At 43.0% G+C, this 25376-nt stretch overlaps 1 protein-coding gene across 6 annotated transcripts in view; it reads right to left on the minus strand.

Moving 5' to 3' along the window:
• Positions 1 to 25376, minus strand: part of spock3 (SPARC (osteonectin), cwcv and kazal like domains proteoglycan 3) — a 502312-nt gene that overhangs the window by 10049 nt on the left and 466887 nt on the right. For all 6 annotated transcript variants that reach the window (XM_072255937.1, XM_072255936.1, XM_072255935.1 and 3 more), the window contains 2 exons: positions 1583 to 1645; positions 241 to 378 (listed from right to left, as the gene is read on the minus strand). In XM_072255937.1, coding sequence (XP_072112038.1) covers positions 241 to 378; positions 1583 to 1645 — 201 coding nt within the window. The remainder of the gene's footprint in view (positions 1 to 240; positions 379 to 1582; positions 1646 to 25376) is intronic.

Raw genomic sequence — 25376 nt, forward strand, 5'->3', positions numbered from 1 at the left:
CCACGCCCCACATCTCAATGCATCTAAACCTGTTGTTGAGGAGTACACCCTGGCTGTCTATTCCCTTTCCTCCTTTTAATGGGTAATCAGTTACTTGTGCCTTGCAGCTTAGATGTACGTCCTGTCGATCAACCCCTCAGCTGCCCAAATGAGGGAACAAAGGGATTGCTTTCTGAACTGGCATACAACTCAACACTTCATATAACAAATGGCTATGCTATAAGGAAATGTAAAACATACCACAATCAGAATGTCCATTTGATCTAGATCCTCCCAGTTCATTCCCGTATCGGTCAACACACCAGCATTGACCCACACTGCCATGGCACTGAGTGGCTTTATAATATCCATCTTCATCACAAGTGGGAAGAAAAATACCTGTAGGAACCAAATTCAAGTCATCATATATGTTGAAACATCTAAATCTCTGAGACAACCCTATCCTTTGACAGTTCCCTATTTGTCTATTGTCTAAAAACAGCAGTGATAAACTCTTCCAGTCATTCTTAACATTTGTTTAAGCACAAATCACTGGTAGAATATTTAAGTAGCTTATCTAGTGGCTCCCACAAGTACTACTAGTTATATAGTTATGGAGCAGGTTTATCCCTGGAAGTAACATACTGTCATCTACAGAGACAAAATAGAACGATCCCTTGGCAATTACTGAGACTCCTGGTGGCACAGCCTTAGCTGACTTAAGGCCATACGATTAATCATGATATCAACAAGAATGTCTTATACATCTCAATCAGTTTAGCATACAGCATTTTCATTTTCCAACTCAGTTAAAAACAGATAGCATAGGCTTATGACACATTGCCCTAGCTGAATAAAAAACAATTTAAAATAAACAATTCATGTCCAGGTTGCATCAGATTTCTGTTCCCACAAATTGTAATTGGAAACTGAACATCAAAAAGTAATTTGAAAGAGTAGAAACAAAGACAGACATGAGCTTTTGATTAAACTTCAAGTGAAATTGGATAAAAATAGTGAAGGTAATAGGGAAAGTTGATAAAATGTTGGCCATTATTCAGTCAATTGGAATGCAATAGAAGGGAAGTCATACCGTAGCTGCACTTGTGGGACCTCAGTACTGCAAGCAGTTTGGTTATTCTATTTATGAAAAGATATTTAGGTCTTTGGAGACAGACCAGAAGTTAACAGGCATAAACCCTGGAATTATGGTTATTATTCCGTCAGGAAAAGTTAAATAGATTGGAATTTTGACCTATATTATTGCCAGTCATAAAACTCAATTATTAAAATATTTCCAAAGAAACTGCTATCACAGATCCAATGTATTACAATGGCAACAATGAGCACAAATAAATCAATATTATATTTGTTCCAAATATTACCATGAACTGAAGAGTACTTGCTTAGTATTTAGATTAAATGCATATCTCTATTTAAATGTACAGCAGAGAGCTTTATTTGATCAGCATATAGTTCAGAGCACACTGAAAAATAAACTTAAGAATACTTTCAAATGGTTTTCAAATTATCTTATGATGCTGATTTACTTTTTCATGGTATTTCCAATTTAATGCCAGTTTGAAACAATAATTGAGCTTACCAAGTGGCTTCTTTCCACTTAGCTGCCTTTGAGTACTGGTCAGCTGCATCAGGCAGGGAGGATCTGCAAGGAATTCAACATGTTATAAGCCTTGTTGGAAACCACTGTTTTTATTAAATAATATTTTTATAAGATTTGTACTTTTTAACAAACTCATCTACTCTTCACACTCACTGCAGAAAGCCGTACGGCAGCTAAACTAATGGTTTATTACTTTTCCCATTTTTCATTGGTTGTGTATTAGCACATTACCCACATACTGTTTTAATTATGTAGCTTATTAACTAATTGACCACTATCGAAGGAATTTCTTTATCTTATCCATAAAAGTGATATATTTTTCAGAAGAACTACCTTTATTCTTTTATCTATACACCTCTTAGCAACGTTTCTCAGCTCTTTATTTGGCTTGCTTAGTATTTGTACTTTAAAACTGAAATCTCGGAATTGAGACTGCTCGTCATTTTTGACTGGCGGAGAACCGTGAGGATCCAACAGACATAGCGTTTAGCTCACCATTTCCTTGCTGATCACTAGTGAGTAAGTCATTGATGGAAAGAATTGTCCACTATACCTATCATTACTTTGCCATGCTTTTTGTTCTGTCCTAAGGCTAAACTGATAGTGTGATAATTAGCTGGATTGGACTAATTAGCTGGTTTTTCTGAACAAGGCATACCCGGGTAATACTATTGAGTAGTTGTTGGCATTGTAACAGTACTTGAAACGCCTGGGTAGAGATGCAGCTTGTTCCTGAACGCAGACCTGCAGTACAAGGGGTGATTGATAAGTTCATGGCCTAAGGTAGAAGGAGATGAGTTATACAGCTCTCGTTACATGCAAGTGCAGTTCAACTCTTTGAGTGATTATGCAGAAAGTTTGAAATTAGTAACTCATCTCCTTCTACTTTAGGCCACAAACTTATCAATCACCCCTGCTGTGGACCCTTTCTGGAGTCCAAGACGCCGACTTCTACAAAGAAGTGATCCGTGTGCTCCACGACCGCTGGACTAAGTGTGTAAATGTAGGAAAAATAAATTGACTCCAGCCTTGAACTCCAGGCCGGGTCTTTATGTGCTGCTATTGTGACTCCCGTCTCTCCTTCCCCCACCACCACTCTGCAACCCCGTCTCCCTCAGATCCCACCGTCAGCTCCTGGGCCCTCAGAGGCTCCATCTTCCTTTCACCCCAACCATCCCCTCTCCACTGACACCTCCAGCCTCCCCACTCCCGCCTCTGATCCGAGCTCTCAAGATTCCAGCCTTGAACTCCAGGCCGAGTCTTTATGTGCTGCTATTGTGACTCCCGTCTCCCCTTCCCCCACCACCACTCTGCAATCCCGTCTCCCTCAGATCTCACCGTCAGCTCCTGGGCCCTCAGAGGCTCCATCTTCCTCTCACCCCAACCCTCCCCTCTCCATTGACACCCCAGCCTCGCCCCTCCCCCCTCTGATCCCAGCTCTCATCCATGCCGGGTCTTTACAATCCTCTCCGACCTTCAACTGTCGGAGGCAGAGCGCTCTGTCCTCAGTAAGGGCCTCACCTTTGTCCCCCTTCGCCCACACCTCAGCGAGTTCCGCATTCGCCATGATGCGGAACTTTTCTTCCGCCGTCTCCGTCTCCGAGCCTACTTCTTCGGCAAGGACTCTTCCACCCCCACCAATGACCCCTTCTCCCATCTTCAACCCTCCTCTTCTTCATGGACACCCCGCTCTGGTCTTCTGCCTGCTCTGGATCTCTTCATCGCTAACTGCCGACAGGACATCAACCGTCTCGACTTCACTGCACCTTGTCCCCATTCCAACTTCACTCCTTCGGAACGCTCTGCTCTCCACTCCCTCCGCACTAATCCTAACCTTATTGTTAAACCCGCCAATAAGGGGGGTGCTGTTGTAGTCTGGCGTACTGACCTCTACCTTGCCGAGGCACAGCGACAACTCGCGCATACCTCCTCTTATTTACCCCTCGATCGTGACCCCACTAAGGAGCACCAGGCCATTGTCTCCCACACCATCACCGACTTTATCCGCTCAGGGGATCTCCCATCCACTGCTACCGACCTTATAGTTCCCACACCTCGCACTTCCCGTTTCTACCTCCTACCCAAGATCCACAAACCTGCCTGTCCTGGCAGACCTATTGTCTCAGCTTGCTCCTGCCCCACCGAATTCGTTTCTGCATACCTCGACACGGTTTTATCTCCCCTTGTTCAATCCCTTCCTACCTATGTTCGTGACACTTCTCACGCTCTTAAACTTTTTGATGATTTTAAGTTCTCTGGCCCCCACCGCTTTATTTTCACCATGGATGTCCAGTCCCTATATACTTCCATCCCCCATCAGGAAGGTCTCAAAGCTCTACGCTTCTTTTTGGATTCCAGACCTAATCAGTTCCCCTCTACCACCATTCTGCTCCGTCTAGCGGAATTAGTCCTTAATCTTAATAATTTCTCCTTTGGCTCCTCCCACTTCCTCCAAACTAAAGGTGTAGCTATGGGCACCCGTATGGGTCCTAGCTATGCCTGCCTTTTTGTTGGCTTTGTGGAACAATCTATGTTCCATGCCTATTCTGGTATCTGTCCCCGACTTTTCCTTCGCTACATCGACGACTGCATTGGCGCTGCTTCCTGTACGCATGCAGAGCTCGTTGACTTTATTAACTTTGCCTCCAACTCTCACCCTGCCCTCAAGTTTACCTGGTCCATTTCCGACACCTCCCTCCCCTTTCTAGATCTTTCTGTCTCTGTCTCTGGAGACAGCTTATCCACTGATGTCTACTATAAGCCTACTGACTCTCACAGCTATCTGGACTATTCTCCTTCTCACCCTGTCTCTTGCAAAAACGCCATCCCCTTCTCGCAATTCCTCTGTCTCCGCCGCATCTGCTCTCAGGATGAGGCTTTTCATTCTAGGACGAGGGAGATGTCTTCCATTTTTAAAGAAAGGGGCTTCCCTTCCTTCACTATCAACTCTGCTCTTAAACGCATCTCCCCCATTTCACGCACATCTGCTCTCACTCCATCCTCCCGCCACCCAACTAGGAATAGGGTTCCCCTGGTCCTCACCTACCACCCCACCAGCCTCCGGGTCCAACATATTATTCTCCGTAACTTCCGCCACTCCAACGGGATCCCACCACTAAGCACATCTTTCCCTCCCCCACCCTCTCTGCATTCCGCAGGGATCGCTCCCTACGCGACTCCCTTGTCCATTCGTCCCCCCCATCCCTCCCCACTGATCTCCCTCCTGGCACTTATCCGTGTAAGCGGAACAAGTGCTACACATGCCCTTACACTTCCTCCCTTACCACCATTCAGGGCCCCAAACAGTCCTTCCAGGTGAGGCAACACTTCACCTGTGAGTCGGCTGGGGTGATATACTGCGTCTGGTGCTCCCGATGTGGCCTTTTATATATTGGCGAGACCCGACGCAGACTGGGAGACCGCTTTGCTGAACACCTACGCTCTGTCCACCAGAGAAAGCAGGATCTCTCAGTGGTCACACATTTTAATTCCACATCCCATTCCCATTCTGACATGTCTATCCACGGCCTCCTCTACTGTAAAGGTGAAGCCACACTCAGGTTGGAGGAACAACACCTTATATTCCGTCTGGGTAGCCTCCAACCTGATGGCATGAACATCGACTTCTCTAACTTCCGCTAATGCCCCACCTCCCCCTCGTATCCCATCTGTTACTTATTTTTATACGCACATTCTTTCTCTTACTCTTTTTCTCCCTCTGTCCCTCTGAATATACCCCTTGCCCATCCTCTGGGTCCGCCCCCCCCGTCTTTCTTCCCGGACCTCCTGTCCCATGATCCTCTCGTATCCCTTTTGCCTATCACCTGTCCAGCTCTTGGCTCCATCCCTCCCCCTCCTGTCTTCTCCTATCATGTTCGATCTCCCCCTCCCCCTCCAACTTTCAAATCCCTCACTCACTCTTCCTACAGTTAGTCCTGACGAAGGGTCTCGGCCTGAAACGTCGACTGCACCTCTTCCTAGAGATGCTGCCTGGCCTGCTGCGTTCACCAGCAACTTTTATGTGTGTTGCTTGAAAAATAAATGTGCTAGGTTTTCTAAAATTGACTCCTTCTACCTTAGGCCACAAACCTATCAATCACCCCTCGTATTGCAACTGGGATGTTATGTGGTCTTATTGCCTTTGCAATTTCCATTGCTTTCAGTCACTTTTTAAATATCACACATAAAAGACTGGTTTCTTTATCAGCAGGTTGCTCAGGATGAATGATGTGCAGTTAAGCCCTTGTCCGGTCAGCATCCAATTTTCTTGCTACATTCTGCGTTTCTTCGAAATGTTGTTCAAATGAAGAAGAGTATCTTCATTGGCTGAGTAAAGATAGTAGGCGATGATCAAGAGGATGTTTCCTTGCCTACATTTGACCTTATGCCGCAAGACTTCAGGCAATATTGATGACTCTGATAAACTTCTACTCCTCGGCCTAATTACGCCACTATGCAATGGGATGTTGGATTTCCTAATCAGCAGACCTCAGTTAGTCAGGATGTACAACTGCTCCTCCCTCCCCATCATTCTCAACATACTTGTCCCCCAGGGCTGTGTGCTAAGCCCACTGCTGTACACTCTGTTCGCATATGGTTGCATGGCCAAAAGCACCAGTAATCACATAGTCAAGTTCGCCGATGCCACAACAGTGGTGGGGCTCATCACCATCAACGATGAAACAAACCGCAGAGAGGAAGTGGAAGAGCTCGAGGCCTGGTGCCAGGCAAATAACCTCTTCTTCAATGTCAACAAGACAAAGGAGATGGTTTTCAACTGTGGCAGGCAAGAATACCTCTACAGCGTGTAGTCAAAGCTGCTAAACGCATTACCAACACCAGCTGACCCAACATCAAGGACATATATACAGAAAGGTGCTAGAAAAGGACCAGTAACATCATAAAGGATCCCACCCAGCCTGCTGATGGGCTGTTTGTCCCGCTCCCATTAGGGAGGAGGTTATGTAGCATCCACACCAGGACCACCGGTCTAAAAACTGTTATTTTCCCCAAGCAGTTAGGCTGATCAACACCTCTACCCACTAACCCACCCCACCACACTCCCAACCACCACTACTTTATCATTTCCTGACAGAGTCACCTTATGTACAAATACTCCTGTGCCTAACATCATCTTATGGACATAAAATCAATCCATTTATATCAGCTAATATTTATTGCTTTTTTATTATTATTGTGTTTTTTGTGCTGCGTCAGATCTGGAGTAACAAAAATTTTGTTCCGCTTTATACTTGGGTACTGGACTGCCATTAAACAATTTTGAACCCTGCAGTCTGTATACCATTGTGCTGCCTCTTGTGGGCATATCCTGCCAATAGGACAATGTACCCAGGGATAGTGATGGATGAATTTGGCACAGATAGGTCAGGCTGTTTCTTCACAAGTCGGGGGTTAACTCTTCAAAGTAGTCATTAATTCCCAGATGTGGGTGAGCAGACACTGGTGAACCTACTGGGCTGGTAATAATTTTACCATGTCCAAGTTTTGGATCCTGTAATCACGCTAGTGGCCTGTCTGGTTAAATTTTTCTCCATTTGAATAAAGTATTTGCACATAATAAAACAAATGAATTGCCGAGAGGCCATTTCAGAGAGCATTTAACAATGGTATAGGCCAGATTAGATAAGGAAGGCAGATTTCCTCCCCTAAAGGAGATTGATGAGGCACATGGGTTACAAAAATGTGGTAGATTTTGTGATCACTGTTAAACTACTTACTAGGCCAAGATTATAATTTATTCACTGGCATCCTTAGGGATAAAACTTCCTTGAGATGTTTTTATGCTGTTCTTATTAAGGAATTTGCTCAAGCAGAGCTTCACTGTATGTATTATAAACCGTTTTTTTTTGTTTCTGCAGATACTTCAATGAGAGATCAAATGAAAAATCTTTCAAGTAATATTATGTTACTTCAAAAGAACACGATGTGCTCCAGTTGAACAAAGCCAATGTGAAAGATAAATATAGGATCACATCAGAGAACTTACAACTTGAAGAGGCAAGTAAATGACAGATGGCATTGCTCATTTCTAGCGATAATGTTTTCCAATTTAAAATCAGCACGCAAAGGCTTAACAAGAAACAAATAACAACCATAACATTAAATATTGCATTCAGTTCTGGTTGCCCATTACAGGAAGGAGGTGGAGGCTTTGGAGAGGTTGCTGAAGAGGTTTATCAAGATGCTGTCTGGATTAGAGGCAAATGTGCTACGAGAAGAGTTTGAATAAACTTGATTTATTTCTCTGGAGCACAGAAGCTGAGGGGAGACCTGATAGATCTTTATAAGAATATGAGGAGCATAGCTAGAGCAGAGCAAGTTGTTTTGTTTTAAGAGAGAGGGTGCATGGAAGGCATCATGATAGTGGAGGCAAATATGACAGATGCATTTAAGAGACTCTTAAACAGGCACAAGAATCTACAGAGAATGGAGGGATATGGACATATGGACATAATATGGATCTTAGACAGAATTAGCTAGCTTATGAGGTTTTTGATTACTTTAATTAAATGAGCACAATATCGTGCTCTGTTGCTGTACTGTATAGTTCTACGTTTGATGTTCTGTATACATTATTTATAGGAATACAGAAAGCAATTTCTATTTCTTATAGATACACAATGGGGAACATTTTGAAAGATAGCCAATAAATCATAGTTCTCCATTGTACCTGCCAACAAAATCTCCAAGGAAAATAGATTTGAAATATGCATTTTGAATGTTCTCATGAACAATAATCTAGTAAAAGCTTTACTGCTTTCAATGATGCACATGAATTTTAGATTCATTTCATCAGCTAGTTAATTAATTTTTCAGAAGCTGCGATTAACACTCAGACCCAAATCCAGAAATCAGCTCTGTGGTTGTGTTAACCTTTGGTATAATTTCTTGGCCTGTGCTTTTACTAGTAGGCATTCATTATGCTTCAGTTCAGTAATAGAGATAACTTTTGTTTTGTCTCAATAAATGACTTTTAAATTGTTGTTACGAGGTTAGACATTTACATGTAGAGATTAGGGGTGTATGTAAGTGCAACATTTTTCTGCTGTGAGATTTGGCTATTAAATGGGATTTGTTCAAACTAAGGAATCCATTTTGATATAGCAAGGAATAGGGGCTAGATTGAGGTGATATAGCAGATGTGAGATACATGATATCATATTACATATACTCAAGCAGCTTTTGAGTATCCAGGTGTACTGAACATGGCATAATTGTGTGGCTAAGAAAGTAGAGCTCTTTAAGAAACATGTCTGATTTTCCATTCATAGAATTAAATGAAAGGAAAGTGAAGAATGTTCCGAACAGGCATGCACTCAAACCCAGCTGATTTTCTGACGCTCACTGTGCCAAGCAATTTAGTTTGCCTGGGCACAGGCCCAATAAAGTGCTCCCTCAGAATTGGCAATCAATTCAAATTAGAGTACTTTTTTACTTATGTGACTGATTTCAAGAGACAGCACACTGTAATTCAGATTCATCGCAGCTTAATGGCCATTAATTCCAATTGAACATTCATTACTGATTTCCTGCCTTCTATTTATAAAATCTTCATGTTATTCTCCTTTTCTTTGCAGATAGTAGGGTACTCCACTTGACAGCTCTTCTTCTCTAGGACCTTCAATTGCAGCATTGGGCTAATTCAACATTCATTACAAGTTTACTGCTAATTCAACCTTCTTCTATGGAGATCTTCAAGTCTTTGGATCAGCTAGGTGAATGGACATAAATTAAGCTTTGGTAATTCATTTAAGTCTGGAATTTAGACCAATTAGAACCCATTTCAGGTGTTCATTGCAGGAGATCAGAGATGATGGGAGATGGTATGTGGTAAACCGAGAATGAATGGGAAATTGCAGACTTCAGAATTAGGCGCAGTGACAGGTAGACAATTGAAGGTTGGCATATTAACAAAGGAGGTTTTTTTAAGAATTTACTTGGACTTTCAGAAGGCTTTTGACAAGGTGCCTCACATCAACTGCTAAACAAGTATTACAGGAAAGATACTAGTGTGGATAGAAGATTAGCTAACTGGCAGGAGGTGAAGAGTGGGAATAAAAGAGGCCTTTTCTAGTTAGCTGCTGGTGACTAGTGGTGTTCAGCAGGGGTCAGATTTCGGAACTGTCAAGGGCCCAGCACATAAGTGCAATTAGGAAGAAAGCACAGCAGCATCTCTACTCCCTTGTGAGTTTGCGAAGATTCAGTATGACATCTAAAATGTTGACAAACTTCTATAGATGTGTGGTGGAGAATATATTGAGTGGTTCCGTCACAGCCTGGTATGGAAGCGAGCCCTTGAATGGACAATCCTACTAAAAGTAGTGAATACAGCCCAGTCCATCATGGGTAAAGCCCTCCCCACCATCGAGCACATCTACACGGAGCGCTGTCACAGGAAAGTAGCGTCCATTGTTGGGGTTCTCCACCACCCTGGATGTGCTCTCTTCTGGCTGCTCCCATCATGAAGAAGGTACAAGAGCCTCACAACTCAGAGCATCCAGTTTCAGAACAGTTATTACGCCTCAACCAAAGGGGATAACTTCACTCAACATCACCTGCCCCATAATTGAAATGTTGCCACAGCCTATGGACTGACTTTCTAGGACTCTTCACCTCATGTTCTTGATACTTGCTGCTTGCTTATCTATCTATCTATCTATCATTATTATGCCTTTCATTTTGCATTTACACAGTATTTGAATGCCCAAGTTGGTGCAGTCTTTCATTGATTCTATTATGGATTTATTGAGTATGCCCATAAGAAAATGAATCTTAGGGTTGTATATGGTGACATATATGTATATTGATAATAAATTTACTTTGAACTTTGACCTGGATGATGGAATTGTGGTTTTGTAGCCAAGTTTTCAGACAATACAAAGATAAGTGGGGGCAGGTAGCATTGAGGAAGCAGTGAGTTTGCAGAAGGACTCGGGCAGATTAGGAGAATGGACAAGAAAGTGGCAGATGGAATATGGTGCAGGGATAAGTATGGTCAAGCACTTTGGTAGAAGGAATAGGGATGTAGACTATTTTCTAAATCTGGAGAAAATTCAGAAATCAGACATGCAAAGGATCTTGCAAATCATAGAACATAGAACAGTACAGCATAGGACAGGAACAGGCCCTTCAGTCACAATGTTGTACCAAAACAATTAAGTTAGCAATAAGATAGCCAACTAAACTAACCCCTTCAGCCCATAGTGGGGGTGTCTAAACTAATCCCTTCGGCCCATAGTGGGGGTGTCTAAACTAACCCCTTCGGCCCATAGTGGGGATGTCTAGGAGCAGAGGGCAGAGCTTCAGAATAGAAGGACATCCTTTTAGAATAGAGATGAGGAGAAATTTCCTGAGCCAGATGGTGGTGAATCTATGGAATTCATTGTTACAGACAGCTGTGGAGGCCAAGTCACTGGGTATATTTAAAGCAGAGGTTGATAGGGTTTTTGATTAGTAAGGGTGTCAAAGGTCAAAGGAAAGTAGGCAGGAGAAATGGGCTATCAGAGACAATAAATCAGTCATGATGGCATGGTGGAGGAGAGCAGACTCGATGGGTTGAATGCCCTAATTCTACTCCTATGTCTTATGGCTTTATGGTCTAGGGAGAGGGGTCCCATTGTGATGCAGCTATTGTGAACAAGGTTAGCTTGGTGAAATCGGGAACTGCACTTTGTTGTGTTCATTACTGAGGGATAGTTCAGAGCACACCAGGACACCAGCATGTAGGATACACAACTGAACTTAATTGATAATCCTGTTTGTACAATATATGAACTCCTCTCATGTATGAGTGGCTAACTGAGTGGCCTGGGAATAACACTATTAACTATTACAACATCTCCCCTTCCTGTAAAAAACACTGGTATGCACTTCTTGCCAAGAGAACTGCATTATAATTGTAGTCACTGAAGCTGAGCCATTCAGTTCACTTTACTCATAGTACGCAACTTATGCTCCTTATATAACCAGCAAAAAGAATTACCACATTGTAACTGTCTTTCTCTTTGTTTTCAATGGTCTCTCACTCTTTGTTTCCCTCTTTTTTTTCCACCAATTCCTCTTTTTTTTAAAGACTAGTCTTATTTTCAGAAATATTTTCATATATTTCAGAAAATATTTCCCTAATAGAGGTCAGGGTAGACTACCTGAACACTCTGGCAGAGTGAGAGGATTGTTTTGCCTCTTTAGTCACTTGCCATAAGCAATTAGGTGATGGAGTATACATCTGTGGTGGGCCAGATAAATGACCCAATCTGGTATAGTTTCCTGGAAGTGTTGGAGCAGATGGGAGATTCTTGAGCAGATGCATCCACCTGAGGTAAGTGATTCTCATCTGAAGGCTCAGGACACTCTATTACTTTAGCTACATTTCACGGATTCTGAAGGCACAAGTGCACATGCCTCTTCCGCCTGAGTTCACCTTGTGATGTTCTGATCACGAACTATCATGGTGCATGCTGCCAGACTATTGTTCCTTTGGTGAATTGGTCTGAAACCCAAACAGCTTCACCACTCCTGAGCACAACAAAAATTCTGCTCTACATCTGAGATCATGCATGCTCTTCATTTTCTCATGCTGTGTTGACTCAAAACTTCTTGTTTTGTCTGAGTCCGGTAAGTGAGACTGGAGAAGGGAAGAAAAAATGGGCAGGCTTGTTCTCTCAGTCTCTGGCCCACCGACAGCTCTGATGGACTGCAGCCATTCGCAAGAGGTGTGGAGTGATAAGCTAGCAGTGCTTTGTAGGAGTCTTTCACCTTAGGTAGGACACTCCTAACAGTTTGCACTGCGTTTCTGCTTTTCCTTTTGCCTATGGGTATGCTGGACTGCTGGTCAGCTGCTTGAACTCACAGTCCCTGGTAAAGGCTTTGAATTGTGAGCAGCTGAATTGTGGACAGTTGTCTGACACAAGTATCTCTGGTATTCCATGGTGAGCAAGTACAGCTTTCAGGTGCTGTATAACTGTTGCTGACAATGTCGAGGACAGCCTGGACAGCTCAATATTCTGTGAGTAGTGATCCACAGTGAGAAGGCTTCATCTCTTTCAAGCTCGAAAGTATTCTTGCCTGCAATTTGCCATGGAAAATCGGGGAATTTTGTGGGACAGAGAGGTTCACCATGGTTTTTGGACAGTTTTCTGCAAACTTCACATAATCTCCTAGCTGTGTGCTTAGATCAGGCCACCATACAGATTGCATTATTCGTAGGTGACATCTTTCGATGCCTTGATCTCCTTGTTGGATTTGACTGATGATTTTGGTGCGCATAGAAGCAGGAATGATAGGTCTGGAGCCCTTTAGCTGCAAACCATCAAGAGCGGTGAGTGTGTCTCTTTCAAGCCAGTAAGGTCTGAGTTCATGAGCTCCTTTTGGAACAGTTGGCCATCCAAGCTCACAGTATTGCATGACCTTGCTGTAGTTTTAATCCTCTTTCAACTCAGCTTAAATTTCATCCAGTTTACTCTGTGATGCCGGAAAGCTTTCATGTACCTGAGCTAAGTAGATATTAGTAACCTCCATGAAGGCGGAGTCAGCTTCCATCCACTCACCTTTGCATGGCATCCTTGACAGTGTCTCGTGTTGTGAAAGTTTTGCCACAGTCATGTTCAATGTCATAACAGTATCACATAAGCTTCATTCTGAATCTTTGCAAACATGAAGGTAAGTCATCAAAGTGTTTTGAGCTGAGGAGGCTGACAAGTGGCTTGTGGTCTGTTTTAAATAGGAATTTAGAGCTTATCAAGCAGTGGCTGAAGCAGTCACAAGCTCACATGAGAGCCAGTATCTCCTTTTTGATTTAGCTGTAACGCTATTCAGTTGGAATCAGTGCCCTTGATGCATATGCCACCAATTTCCACACACCATACCAGTTTTGCATGAGCACTCCCCCTGGGACAAAGGAAGAGTCATCTGATGAGATCTAAGTTGCTTTACTCGGATCAAACAATGCCAGTGCTGGTGGAGAGAGAAGCTCTGCTTTAAGTGATGGGAATGACTTCCCCTGTGATGCGTCCCAGGTCCAAACATTTCTCTGAAAGAAAAGGTCACCTAATAGCTTTATTTTCTTTGCCAAATATGGAAGGAATTTTCCCAGCTGATTTACAAGGAAACTGAAGATCTCTGATACTTCAGTAGTTCTGAACTCCTGTCAACTTGTCTGAATCTGGTTGCACTGGTTCTGAGGACAGTTGGTGGCCTAAGAACTTAGATTAGATTAGATTATGAAGACACGCAGTCCTCTTTTATTGTCATTTAGTAATGCATGCATTAAGAAATGATACAATATTTCCTCCAGTGTGATATCACAAAACACAGGACAGACCAAGACTGAAAAAACTGACAAAACCACGTAATTATAACATATAGTTACAACAGTGCAACAATACCATAACTTGATGAAGAAGTCCATGAGCACAGTACAGTTCAAAGTCTCTCAAATGTCCCACATCTCATGCAGACGGAAGAAGAAAGAAAAACTCTCCCTGCCATGCCCGATCACAATCCATCTCTGAGTCATCCGAAAACTTTGAGCCTCCGAATCAGCTCTCTGACAGTGAGTACTGAGCGCCATCTCTGTCTGAACGATTCGACCTCAATCTCGGTCGCCAACAGCAGGCAAAGCCGGGGATTTTGAGGCCTTCCCTCCAGAAAATTCCCGACCGCACAGTAACGACAGCAGCGAACGAGCATTTCAGAAGTTTCTCTAGATGTTCCTCTGTGCTTTCACATCCTCCATCAAATCAGAATTGTCCACGGCCCCTATTTAACAGATACGATATCATTTTTCACCGGAGGGCTGCGCACGCACAGCGCGCTGCTCTCTCTCCTCCCGCCGTTTATCTCCAACTTTGCAAATTCACATTTCTTTTGGTTCAGAGTGATTCCAGCCTGTTTCATTAGCTCCAAGGCAGCTTCCACTCTTTTGTCATGTTCCTCACTTGAGCCTCCAAAGATAAGTATATCATCCATGTGGGAGTCTACTCCTTCCAGTCCCTCCAAAATTTTGTTCATCCTCATCTGAAGAGTTCAGAGGCTGATGAGATGCCAAAAGAGTGTGAGCTTCTGTGACTCAAGAACTTAAACAGATCTACAAGAACCCTGAGTTTGCATCTAGTTTGGTGAAGAACTTTGCTCTACCCAGCATACCCAATGTGTGCTCAATAGAGGACAGAATAAACTTCCCCCACCTCACTCACTGCATTATTCAATTTTGTTAGGTCAACACAGATCCTCACTGTGCCATCTGGTTTGGGAACATGGCCACACACCAGTTAGTAGGTCCATTCGCGCTAGTAATGATGTCAAATGCCTCCATTCTCTCAAGTTCAGCTTTGAGATTGTTCATCAATGGGATCGGTACACACCTCGCTGTGGTCAGAGAGTAGGCTGCCACTCCTGGCCTCAACTGGATAGGGCACTTTTCCTTCAGTACCCACAGGCCTGTGAACAACTCCGGGTACTTATCCTGCCACTGAAGATTGTTTAGCAAATCTAATCTTGCGATGAGGTTCCTCATCTTAATGCCATGTCATCCCAGTAGGATTGAAAAGAGACTCTGAACAAGGCAGACATTCTCTTTCAACTGTTCCTCATTTTTATAAATGGAAACATTTCTTTCACACTGAGCTTACGTTTCCCTGCCTCCAGGAGCACTTTCCTTTTTGGGTTTAGCATAATGCCTAGTTTGTCACCAGTTTTGTGATGGCTGTGACATCTGCCCCAGTGTCCATTTTGAAAGTCACTGCCTTATTTTGCAACTGAACCGTAGTACACCAGCCTTATTAATTTGAACCTAGAGCCCCAATGAAAGCTCTCTCTTTGTCTGAATTACGGTCTTCTATGACCTCCTGAAGAACTGTTTTAGAGTAACACTGGGTTTCCTAATGGCCAACTCCACTGCGCTGGTGGCATTTCACTTCTTTTGCTGGACAGAGCTCTTTGATGTGGAATGGAGACTTGCTGCATCTCCTGCAGTTGGACATTTTACCTGCTCTTTGTTTCACTTGTCTGTTTTGTTTGAGCTGAGTTTTACTGTCAAATCTTCCTGTAGTCTTTCTGTCTGCACCTTGTTTGTACCTTTCTTTTTATACAGCTTCCAGCTTTACCTCAGCATTGTTTTCATGCCTGAATTTTGCCTGTTGCTGACAAAGATTCTCACTGCCTGACCATAGTAATAGCTTTCTCTGGTGAGAGATTGCCTGCAAATGAAATCACATTGACAATTAGGTGTCCAGTAGCCCAAAAACAATCCTGTCTTAAAAAGCTCATCTCTCAGATTTCCATATGCACAGTTGTCTGACAGGGGATACACTTTCATCGGGCTCCTGTTTTCTGGAGTTGAACTTTGCTCTCTCATATATCACATTTTGCTTTCCAATGAAATATTGTTTGAATTTGTCCTGCACTGTTTAGTATTCCTTTTTCTGAGCACCTGTCAGTTCTAATCCACCCATGATGACATCTGCTTTGACACCCATACAGTATATCAGTGTGCTTACTTGATGCTCTTTGCAAGCTTGAGTGAGATTGCTTGCAGCCTCAAATCTCTCAAAGCATCTGAGCCATGTCTCATGGTCCCCAGTTTAGAGAAATCAAATGTCTTGCCGGGGGGGCGGGGTTCTTTATTAGGTAAGTAGATGTAGGTACTGGAGGAATTTGCTCCATTTTCCTGTTTGTTTGTCTATTTATTATTTTATTTATTTGGGCTACAAAATGTCTTTTCACTCCTTGGTAGTTGGACTGACTTCTCTGACATCACTGCTGTGTCTGTGTCTCTGTGCACTTCCTCAGGCTAGTGGACCACGGATTATTACAAAGTATCCACTTTTAGATGTAGCTTGAAGGTGTTGCCAAGCAACCCCGGCCCTTGCTCAGGTCATTATTCACGGTGCATACGATTAGCAACAAGCATAGGCAGTTTAGGTTGATAAGTCTCTGGATCATTTTCATATTTATATGTGAACAAAAACAGTCTTACTATAAATTCTTTCTTGCTGAGGATCTCACTTGGTTTGCAGCACCAATTTAATGATCAACCACTCCTGACACCATGTTGTGCTCGTTATTGAGGGATAGTGCAGAGCACACTAGGACACTAGCATGCAGGATACTCAACTGAACTTTATTGATAACCCTGCTTGTATGGGAAGTGAACACGTCCCATGGCTAACTGAATGGCACAGGAATAACGTACCATGACACACTTGTTAGGGTGGCTCATCTTGAACGATGAACAGTGCTTATTGAATTCAAATGTGTTTGATATATTTTACTTGCCTGGTTTACTGAGGCCCAGGTTCACCAATTGGTAGTGTGAAATTTAAAACTGTAGAAATCTGAGGTACACAATGCAGCATAATATTAAAATATGAAAATCAGCACTTTTTTTATTAAGTAATTGGGTAGCCGAATTCAGAGAGCTGGAGTGGATACTAATCATAGATATATAATACTTTAGCATTTTAACCCACAGGAAATTACATCAGTGATAGCTGAAAAACTTCAGGTCCCGAAATGAGACTATTAAAATAATGAGTATAATGTTCTGAAAAGATGTAAAAACCTAATCTCTCCACAGTCAAAGTAAAAGTTGTGTTTGGAATGTTAAATTTACTGTTCAGAATGACAGCAGAATGGCTAAAATATCTGGAGCCCTTGAGTTCACAGAATTGGTGTAATATTTGTTTCAAAATAATTCTCCTGGAGCACAAATACTATCACAGTGAAGTGGAACTTTTAGGGATGTGGTAATGTATAATAAGTAGAAAGAGGTTTCTGTTCTTTCAGCTTGTTGAGACAAACTTCATCTATTCTTGTCAGGCCATTGCTTGGAGGAGATGGAACCAGGTGGCAGAACAACTGTCTTCCACTTTGCTGCAGCAGATTGCATGAAATAACTTGTTGACTTCCTTCTTCTTCTAGAATTCTTCTCAAGTCTCTGAGTAAAAACTCCAATTTACTCGCTGTGAATTCTGTGACCCCCCCCTTGTGTTGGACTTCTTCATCCAACAACTTTGACTTCCGGCCCTGAATTTTTGATCTCTCTGTATTCCTGCACATTGTCAGGAGTTCTCTAGCAGTAGCATCAATCTTTCAGTAAATAAAAAGCAACCCCAGGAAGCACTTCATGCTTTATAAAACTTCTGGCAAAAGCAATTGGCTTCTCACTAATGTAAGACAGCTGCTGTTTGCTTTGATTCAGCAGGAAGACCAGGACAGAAGCCTCTGATTCAGTAAGTTTGCAACAGGATTATAGTATTACATATTTATGATCATTTTGCCCTTTGGCTACTCCTTCAGACTCCAGTAGTAACCAAGGCCTGTACCTTTGAATGACTTGCCATTGACACTGGATGAAAGTGTGGTTCGGACAGAGTTAGTATAACAGTGGAAGATGGGGGTCTAGAGGTGATGGGTGGGCTCAAAAAGGAGGAAATAAATAATGGGTCTTATCAGAGTAGCTGCAGGAGAAGCACTACATCCAACCTCATGTAGTACTTGCCCTAGGAGTGACTAATGGCAGCTGCACCCAAGGCAACATGGAGTAATTTCCCTAGTGATACTCCATGAGAAATTACAACATTTAGAGCACCTCTGATATGGAAATTATATCAGAAAAGCAAAATGTGGGTGTCTGTCAGGACAGGAAAAGGGAAACATCAGATAGTGGAAAGCACCACTGTGGCTGTCCCCCTCGACAATAAGTACTCCATTTTGAGCACTGTTGGGTAGACAACCTAGCTGGGGGAAGCAACAACAGCCATGCCTCTGTCACTGAGTTTGGCCCTTTTGCTCAGAAGGTTAAGGAACTGAAGAGGTTGCTAGCAGAATAGGGGACTCTATAGTTAGGGGGACAGACAGGCAACTCTGCGGCCGTGAAGAAGAAACACAGATGGTAATTTGCCTCCCAGGTGCCAGCATCTGCAATGTTTCTAAATACATCCACACTATCCTGAAAAGGGAAGGTGAGCAGCCAGAAGTCGTGATACATATTGGTACCAACTACATAGATAGAAAAAAGGGAGGAGGCCCTGAAAAAAGAATACAAGGAGTTAGGAAGGAAGCTGAGAAGCAGGAGCTCAAGGGTAGTAATCTTGGGATTGATGCCTGTGCCACGCAACAGTGAGGATAGTAACAGAATGAAGAGGCAGATAAATGCAAGGTTGAAGAATTGGAGTGGGGGCAGGGATTCAGATTTCTGGACAATTGGAACCTCTTCTGGGGCAGGTGGGACCTGTACAAAAGAGACGGGTTGCACTCAAACCTGAGTGGGACCAATATTCTTGTGGGCAGATTTACTAGAACTGTTGAGAGTGGTTTAAACTAAGATGACAGGGAGTAGATGGGGGCCAGTATGACAGAGCCGAGGATGAGCCAGAAGGTCTACAAGTAGATGATAGGTGTAACATGAATGTAAGGAAGGACAAGCCAATGATTGTGTACATATAAAGACAAAGCAAATAATTAAATTGTAGCACAGAGGCAAAATTCATAAGGGTGAAGAATGCAGGACTGAAGGTGCTGTGTTTAAATATATGTAGCATGAAGAATAAGGTGGATGAACTCGTGGCACAATTAGAGATTGATCTTTATGATGTTGTGGGCATCACAGAGTTGTGGCTGAAAGAAGGCCATAGTTGGGAGCTTAACATCAAAGAATATACATTGTATTGTAAGGACAGGCAGGAAGGCAAGAGGCAGTGGTGTGGCTCTGTTGGTTGGAAAAATGGAAATACAGCTTCATCTTTAGAAAGAGGTGACATGGGATCAGAGAATGTAGAACCTTTGTGGGTGGAGTTAAGATATTGCAAGGGCAAAAAAAAACGTTATGGGAATCATATTTAGGCCTCCAAATAGTAGCCAAGATGTGGAGTTGAGATTGCAAAGGTTGCTGGAAAGGGCATGTAGTAAGGCTAATGTCATGTCACAATTGTAATGGGGGACTTCAATATGCAAGGGAATTGGGAAAATCAGATTGGTGTTGGATCACAAGAATTTGTTGAATGCCTGTGAGATGGCTTTTTAAAGCAGTTTGTGCTTGAACCTACTTGGGGAAAGGCTATCTAAGATTGGGTGTTGTGTAATAACTGAGATCTTATTAGGTAGCTTAATGTAAAGGAACCCAAAGGAGGCAGTGATCATAATATATGATTGAATTCATACTGCAATTTGAGAGGGAGAAGCACAAGTCACGTGTATCAGTATCACAGAGGCATGAGAGAGGAGCTTGCCCAGATGGATTGGAGGAGGATACTGGTGGGATCATGTCAGAGCAGTGATGGCTGAATTTTCTGAGAACAGTTCACGGTGCAGGATAGATACGCTCCACAGAAGAAGTTATTTTCAAATGGCAGGGGTAGGCAACCGTGGGTGAAGGGAAGTTGAGGACTGCCAAGGAAAGGCATAAAAGGTAGCAAAATTGAGTGGGAAGTTGGATGATTGGGAAGGTTTTAAAATTCAACAAAAGGCAACTGAAAATGCTATATGAAGGGAAAAGATGAAATAAGAGGGCAAACTAGCCAATAATATAGAGCAGGATACAAAAAGTTTTTACAGTTATATAAAGAGTAAATGGGAGGGGAGAGTTGTAATTGGACCACTGGAAAATTATGCTGGAGGGGACAAAGAAATGGCAGATGCATTTAATAAGTACTTTGCAACAGGCTTCACTGTGGAAGACACTAGCAGTGTGCCAGAGGAGTGTCAGGGAGCAGGAGTGAGAGGCATTGCTATTACAAAGGGAAAAGTGCAAGGCAAACTGAAAGGTCTTAAGGTGGAAAAGTCACCTAGACAGGTAGACTACATCGCATCGTCCTGATAGAGGTTGCTGAAGAGATAGCAGATGCATTGGTCATGATCTTTCTGTTGTAAATCTAGTCAAGAATAAAAGGAGAGGTTAGGAAAGTTTCAAAAAACTAGGTAATGATATGAATCTAGAAGATTATAAGGCTAGCAGGAAGGAGCTTTAGAATGAAATTAGGAGAGCTAGACGGGGAAATGAGAAGGCCTTGGCGGACAGGATTAAGGAAAACCCCAAGGCATACTACAAGTATGTGAAGAGCAAGAGGATAAGACGTGAGAGAACAGGATCAATCAAGTGTGACAATGGAAAATTGTGTATGGAACTGAAGGAAATAGCAGAGGTACTTAATGAATACCTTGCTTCATATTTCACTATGGAAAAGGATCTTGATGATTGTAGAGATGACTTGCAGTGGACTGAAAAGCTTGAGAATGTAGGCATTAAGGAAGAGGATGCGCTGGAGATTCTAGAGAGCATCAAATTGGATAAGTCACCGGGACTGGACGAGGTATACCCCAGGCTACTGTGGGAACAAGAGAGGAGGTTGCTAAGCCTCCGGTGATGATCTTTGCATCATCAATGAGGAAGGGAGAGGTTCCGGAGGATTGGAGGGTTGCGGAAGTTGTTCCCTTATTCAAGAAAGGGAGTAGGGATGGCCCAGGTAATTATAGGCCAGTGAGTCATACTTCAGTGGTTGGTAAGTTGATGGAGAAGATCCTGAGAGGCAGGATTTATGAACATTTGGAGAGGCATAATATGATTAGGAAGTCAGCATGGCTTTGTCAAAGGCAGGTCGTGCGTTATGAGTCTGATTGAATTTTTTGAGGATGTGACTAAACACATTGATGAAGGTAGAGCCGTAGATGTAGTGTATATGGATTTCAGCAAGGCATTTGATAAGGTACCCCATGCAAGGTTTATTGAGAAAGTAAGGAGGCATGGGATCCAAGGGGACATTGCTTTGTGGATCCAGAACTGGCTTGGCCACAGAAGGCTAAGAGTGGCTGTAGATAGGAAATATTCTGCATGGAGGCCGGTGACCAGTGGTGTGCATCAGGGATCTGTTCTGGGATCCCTACACTCTGTGATTTTTATAAATGACTTGGATGAGGAAGTGGAGGGATGGGTTAGTAAATTTGCTGATGAAACAAAGGTTGGGGATTTTGTGGATAGTGTGGAGGGCTGTAAGAGGTTACAGTGAGACATTGATAGGATGCAAAACTGGGCTGGAAGTGGCAGGTGGAGTTCAACCCAGATAAGTGTGAGGTGGTTTATTTTGGTAGGTCAAATATGATGACAGAATGTAGAATTAATGGTAAGACTCTTGACAGTGTGGAGAATCAGAGGGATCTTGGGGTCCCAGTCCATAGGACACTTAAAGCTGCTATGCAGGTTGACTCTATGGTTAAGAAGGCATACAGTGCATTGGCCCCCATCAATTGTGGGATTGAGTTTAAGAGCCGGAGTAATGTTGCAGCTATATAGGACCTTGGTCAGGCCCCACTTGGAGTACTGTGCTCAGTTCTGGTCGCCTCACTACAGGAAGGATGTGGAAACCGTAGAAAGGGTGCAAAGGAGATTTACACCGATGTTGCCTGGATTGGGGACCATACCTTATGAGAATAGGTTGAGTGAACACGGCCTTTTCTCCTTGGAGTGACAGAGGATGAGAGCTGACCTAATGCAAGTGTACAAGTTAATGAAAGGCATTGATTGTGTGAATAGTCAAAGGATTTTTCCCAGGGCTGAAATGGATAGCACAAGAGGGCACAGTTTTAAGGTGCTTGGAAGAAGGTACACAGGAGATGTCAGGGGTAAGTTTTTTTAAGCAGAGAGTGGTGAGTGTGTGGAATGGGCTGCCAGCAACGGTGGCAGAAGCAGAAACGACAGGGTCTTTTAAGAGACTCCTGGATGGATACAAGGAGCTTAGAAAAATAGAGGGCTATGCGTAAGCCTAGGTAGTTCTAACGTAAGAACATATGCAGCTTTGTGGGCCGAAGGGTCTGTATTGTGCTGTAGGTTTCCTATGTTTCTACGACTGGAAAATTGCAAAAGTTACTCCAATCTTTAAGGAGGGAGTAAAGCAAAAGAAAGGAAATTACGGGCCAGTTAGCCTAACCTCAGAGGTTTGGAAAATTTTGGAGTCCATTACTAAGGACGAGGTTTCGGGGTACTTGGAGATTAATAATAAAATATGTCACAGTTAGTATCGTGTTTGTCAAAACAAATATTGCCTGACAGATTAGTTAGAGTTTTTTCAGGAAATAACAAGCAGAGTGGACAAAGAAGAGGCCGTGGATGTCATTTACTTGGATTTTCAGAAGGCATTTGATAAGGTGCCACACGTGAGGCTGCTTAACAAGATAAAGTCCATAAGACCATAAGACATAGGAGCAGAATTAGGCCATATGGCCCATCGAGTCTGCTCCGCCATTCAATCATGGTTGATTCTTTATTTTTTTCCTCCTCAACCCCAGTTCCCAGCCTTCTCCCCGTAACCTTTGATGCCATGTCCAATCAAGAAGCTATCCGTCTCTGCCTTAAATACACCCAACAACTTGGCCTCCACAGCTGCATGTGGCCACAAACTCACCACCCTTTGACTAAAGAAATTTCTCTAAATCTCTGATTTGAAAGGGCAGCCCTCTATCCTGAAGTTGTGCTCTCTTGTCCTTGACTCTTCCATCATGGGAAACATCCTTTCCAGAACTACTCTGTCTAGGCCTTTCAACATTCCAAAAGTTTCAGTGAGATCCCCCTCATCCTTTTGAATTCCAGCGAGTACAGACCCAGAGCCATCAAACGTTGCTCGTGTGATAACCCTTTCAATCCTGGAATCATCCTTGTGAACCTCCTCTGGACCCTCTCCAATGCCAGCACATCTTTTCTAAGATGGGAGGCCCAAAACTGTTCACAATACTCAAGGTGAGGCCTTATAAAGCCTCAGCATCACATCCTTGCTCTTGTATTCTGGACCTCTCGAAATGAATGCTAACATGGCATTTGCCTTCCTCACTACCAACTCAGCCTGCAAGTTTTACCTTCAGGGTGTTCTGAACAAGTACTCCCAAGTCCTTCTGCATCTCAGATTCTTGGATTTTCTCCGCATTTAGAAAAGAGTCTGCTCATTTATTTCTACTACCAAAGCACATGACCATGCATTTTCCAATATCGTATTTCATTTGCCACTTTCTCGCCCATTATCCTAATATGTCTAAGTTCTTCTGTATCCTAACCGTTTCCTCAACACTACCTGCCCCTCCATCAATCTTTGTATCATCTGCAAACTTAGTCATCTATTCCATCATCTAAATCATTTATATACAGCCTAAAAAGAAGTGGTCCCAACACTGACCCCTGCAGAACACCACCAGTCACTGGCAGCCAACCAGAAAAGGATCCTTTTATTCCCACTTGCTGCCTCCTACCAATCAGCCGGTGCTCTGACCATGTTGGTGACTTTCCATGTTAGTAACTTTCCTGTAATACCATGGGTTCTTAACTTGGTAAGCAGTCTCATGTGTGGCACTCTATCAAAGGCCTTCTAAAAGTCCAAATATACAACATCCACTGTACCCCTTTATCTTTCCTACTTGCAATCTCCTCAAAGAATTACTACATGTTCATTAGGCACAATTTTCCCCAAAGGAAACCATGCTGACTTTGTACTATCTTGTCCTGTGTCACCAAGTACTCCGTCACCTCATCCTTAACAATTGACTAACATCTTCCCAACCACTGAGGTCAGGCTAACAGGTCTATCATTTCCTTTTCGCTGCCTTCCTCCTTTCTTAAAGAGTGGAGTGACATATGCAATTTTACAGTCCACTGGCACCATGCCAGAGTCCAATAATTGAAAGATCATTTCTAATGCCACCACAATCTCTAAAGCTACCTCTTTCAGAACCCTAGAATGCAGTTCATCTGGTCCGGGTGACTTATGTACCTTTAGGTCTTTCAGCTTTTTGAGCACATTTTCTTTTGTAATAGAAACTATAAAAAAACTACAGCACAGAAACAGGCCTTTTGGCCCTTCTTGACTGTGCCGAACTATTTTCTGCCTAGTCCCACTGACCTGCACATGGACCATATCCCTCCATACACCTCCCATCCATGTATCTGTCCAATTTATTCTTAAATGTTAAAAAAGAACCCGCATTTACCACCTCATCTGGCAGCTCATTCCATACTCCCACCACTCTCTGTGTGAAGAAGCCCCCCCCAATGTTCCCTTTAAACTTCCCCCCCCTCACCTTTAACCCATGTCCTCTGGTTTTTTTCTCCCCCTGCCTCAGTGGAAAAAGCCTGCTTGCATTCACTCTATCTATACCGGTCACAATTTTATATACCTCTATCAAATCTTCCCTCATTCTTCTACGCTCCAGGGAATAAAGTCCTAACCTATTCAACCTTTCTCTGTAACTGAGTTTCTCAAGTCCCGGCAACATCCTTGTAAACCTTCTCTACACCCTTTCAACCTTATTAATATCCTTCCTGTAATTTGGTGACCAAAATTGAACACAATACTCCAGATTCGGCCTCACCAATGCCTTATACAACCTCATCATAACGTTCCAGCTCTCACACTCAATACTTTGATTAATGAAGGCCAATGTACCAAAAGATCTCTTTACGACCCTATCTACATGTGACACCACTTTTAGGGAATTTTGTATCTGTATTCCCAGATCCCTCTGTTCTACTGCACTCCTCAGTGCCTTACCATTAACCCTGTATGTTCTACCTTGGTTTGTCCTTCCAAAGTGCAATACCTCACACTTGTCTGTATTAAATTCCATCTGCCATTTTTTCAGCCCATTTTTCCAACTGGTCCAAGTCCCTATGCAGGCTCTGAAAACCTTCCTCACTGTCCACTACACCTCCAATCTTTGTATCATCAGCAAATTTGCTGATCCGGTTTTCCACATTATCATCCAGATCATTGATATAGAT

The sequence above is a fragment of the Mobula birostris genome, chromosome 4, assembly GCF_030028105.1.
Source record: "Mobula birostris isolate sMobBir1 chromosome 4, sMobBir1.hap1, whole genome shotgun sequence".
NCBI classification, from domain to species: Eukaryota; Metazoa; Chordata; class Chondrichthyes; order Myliobatiformes; family Myliobatidae; genus Mobula; species Mobula birostris.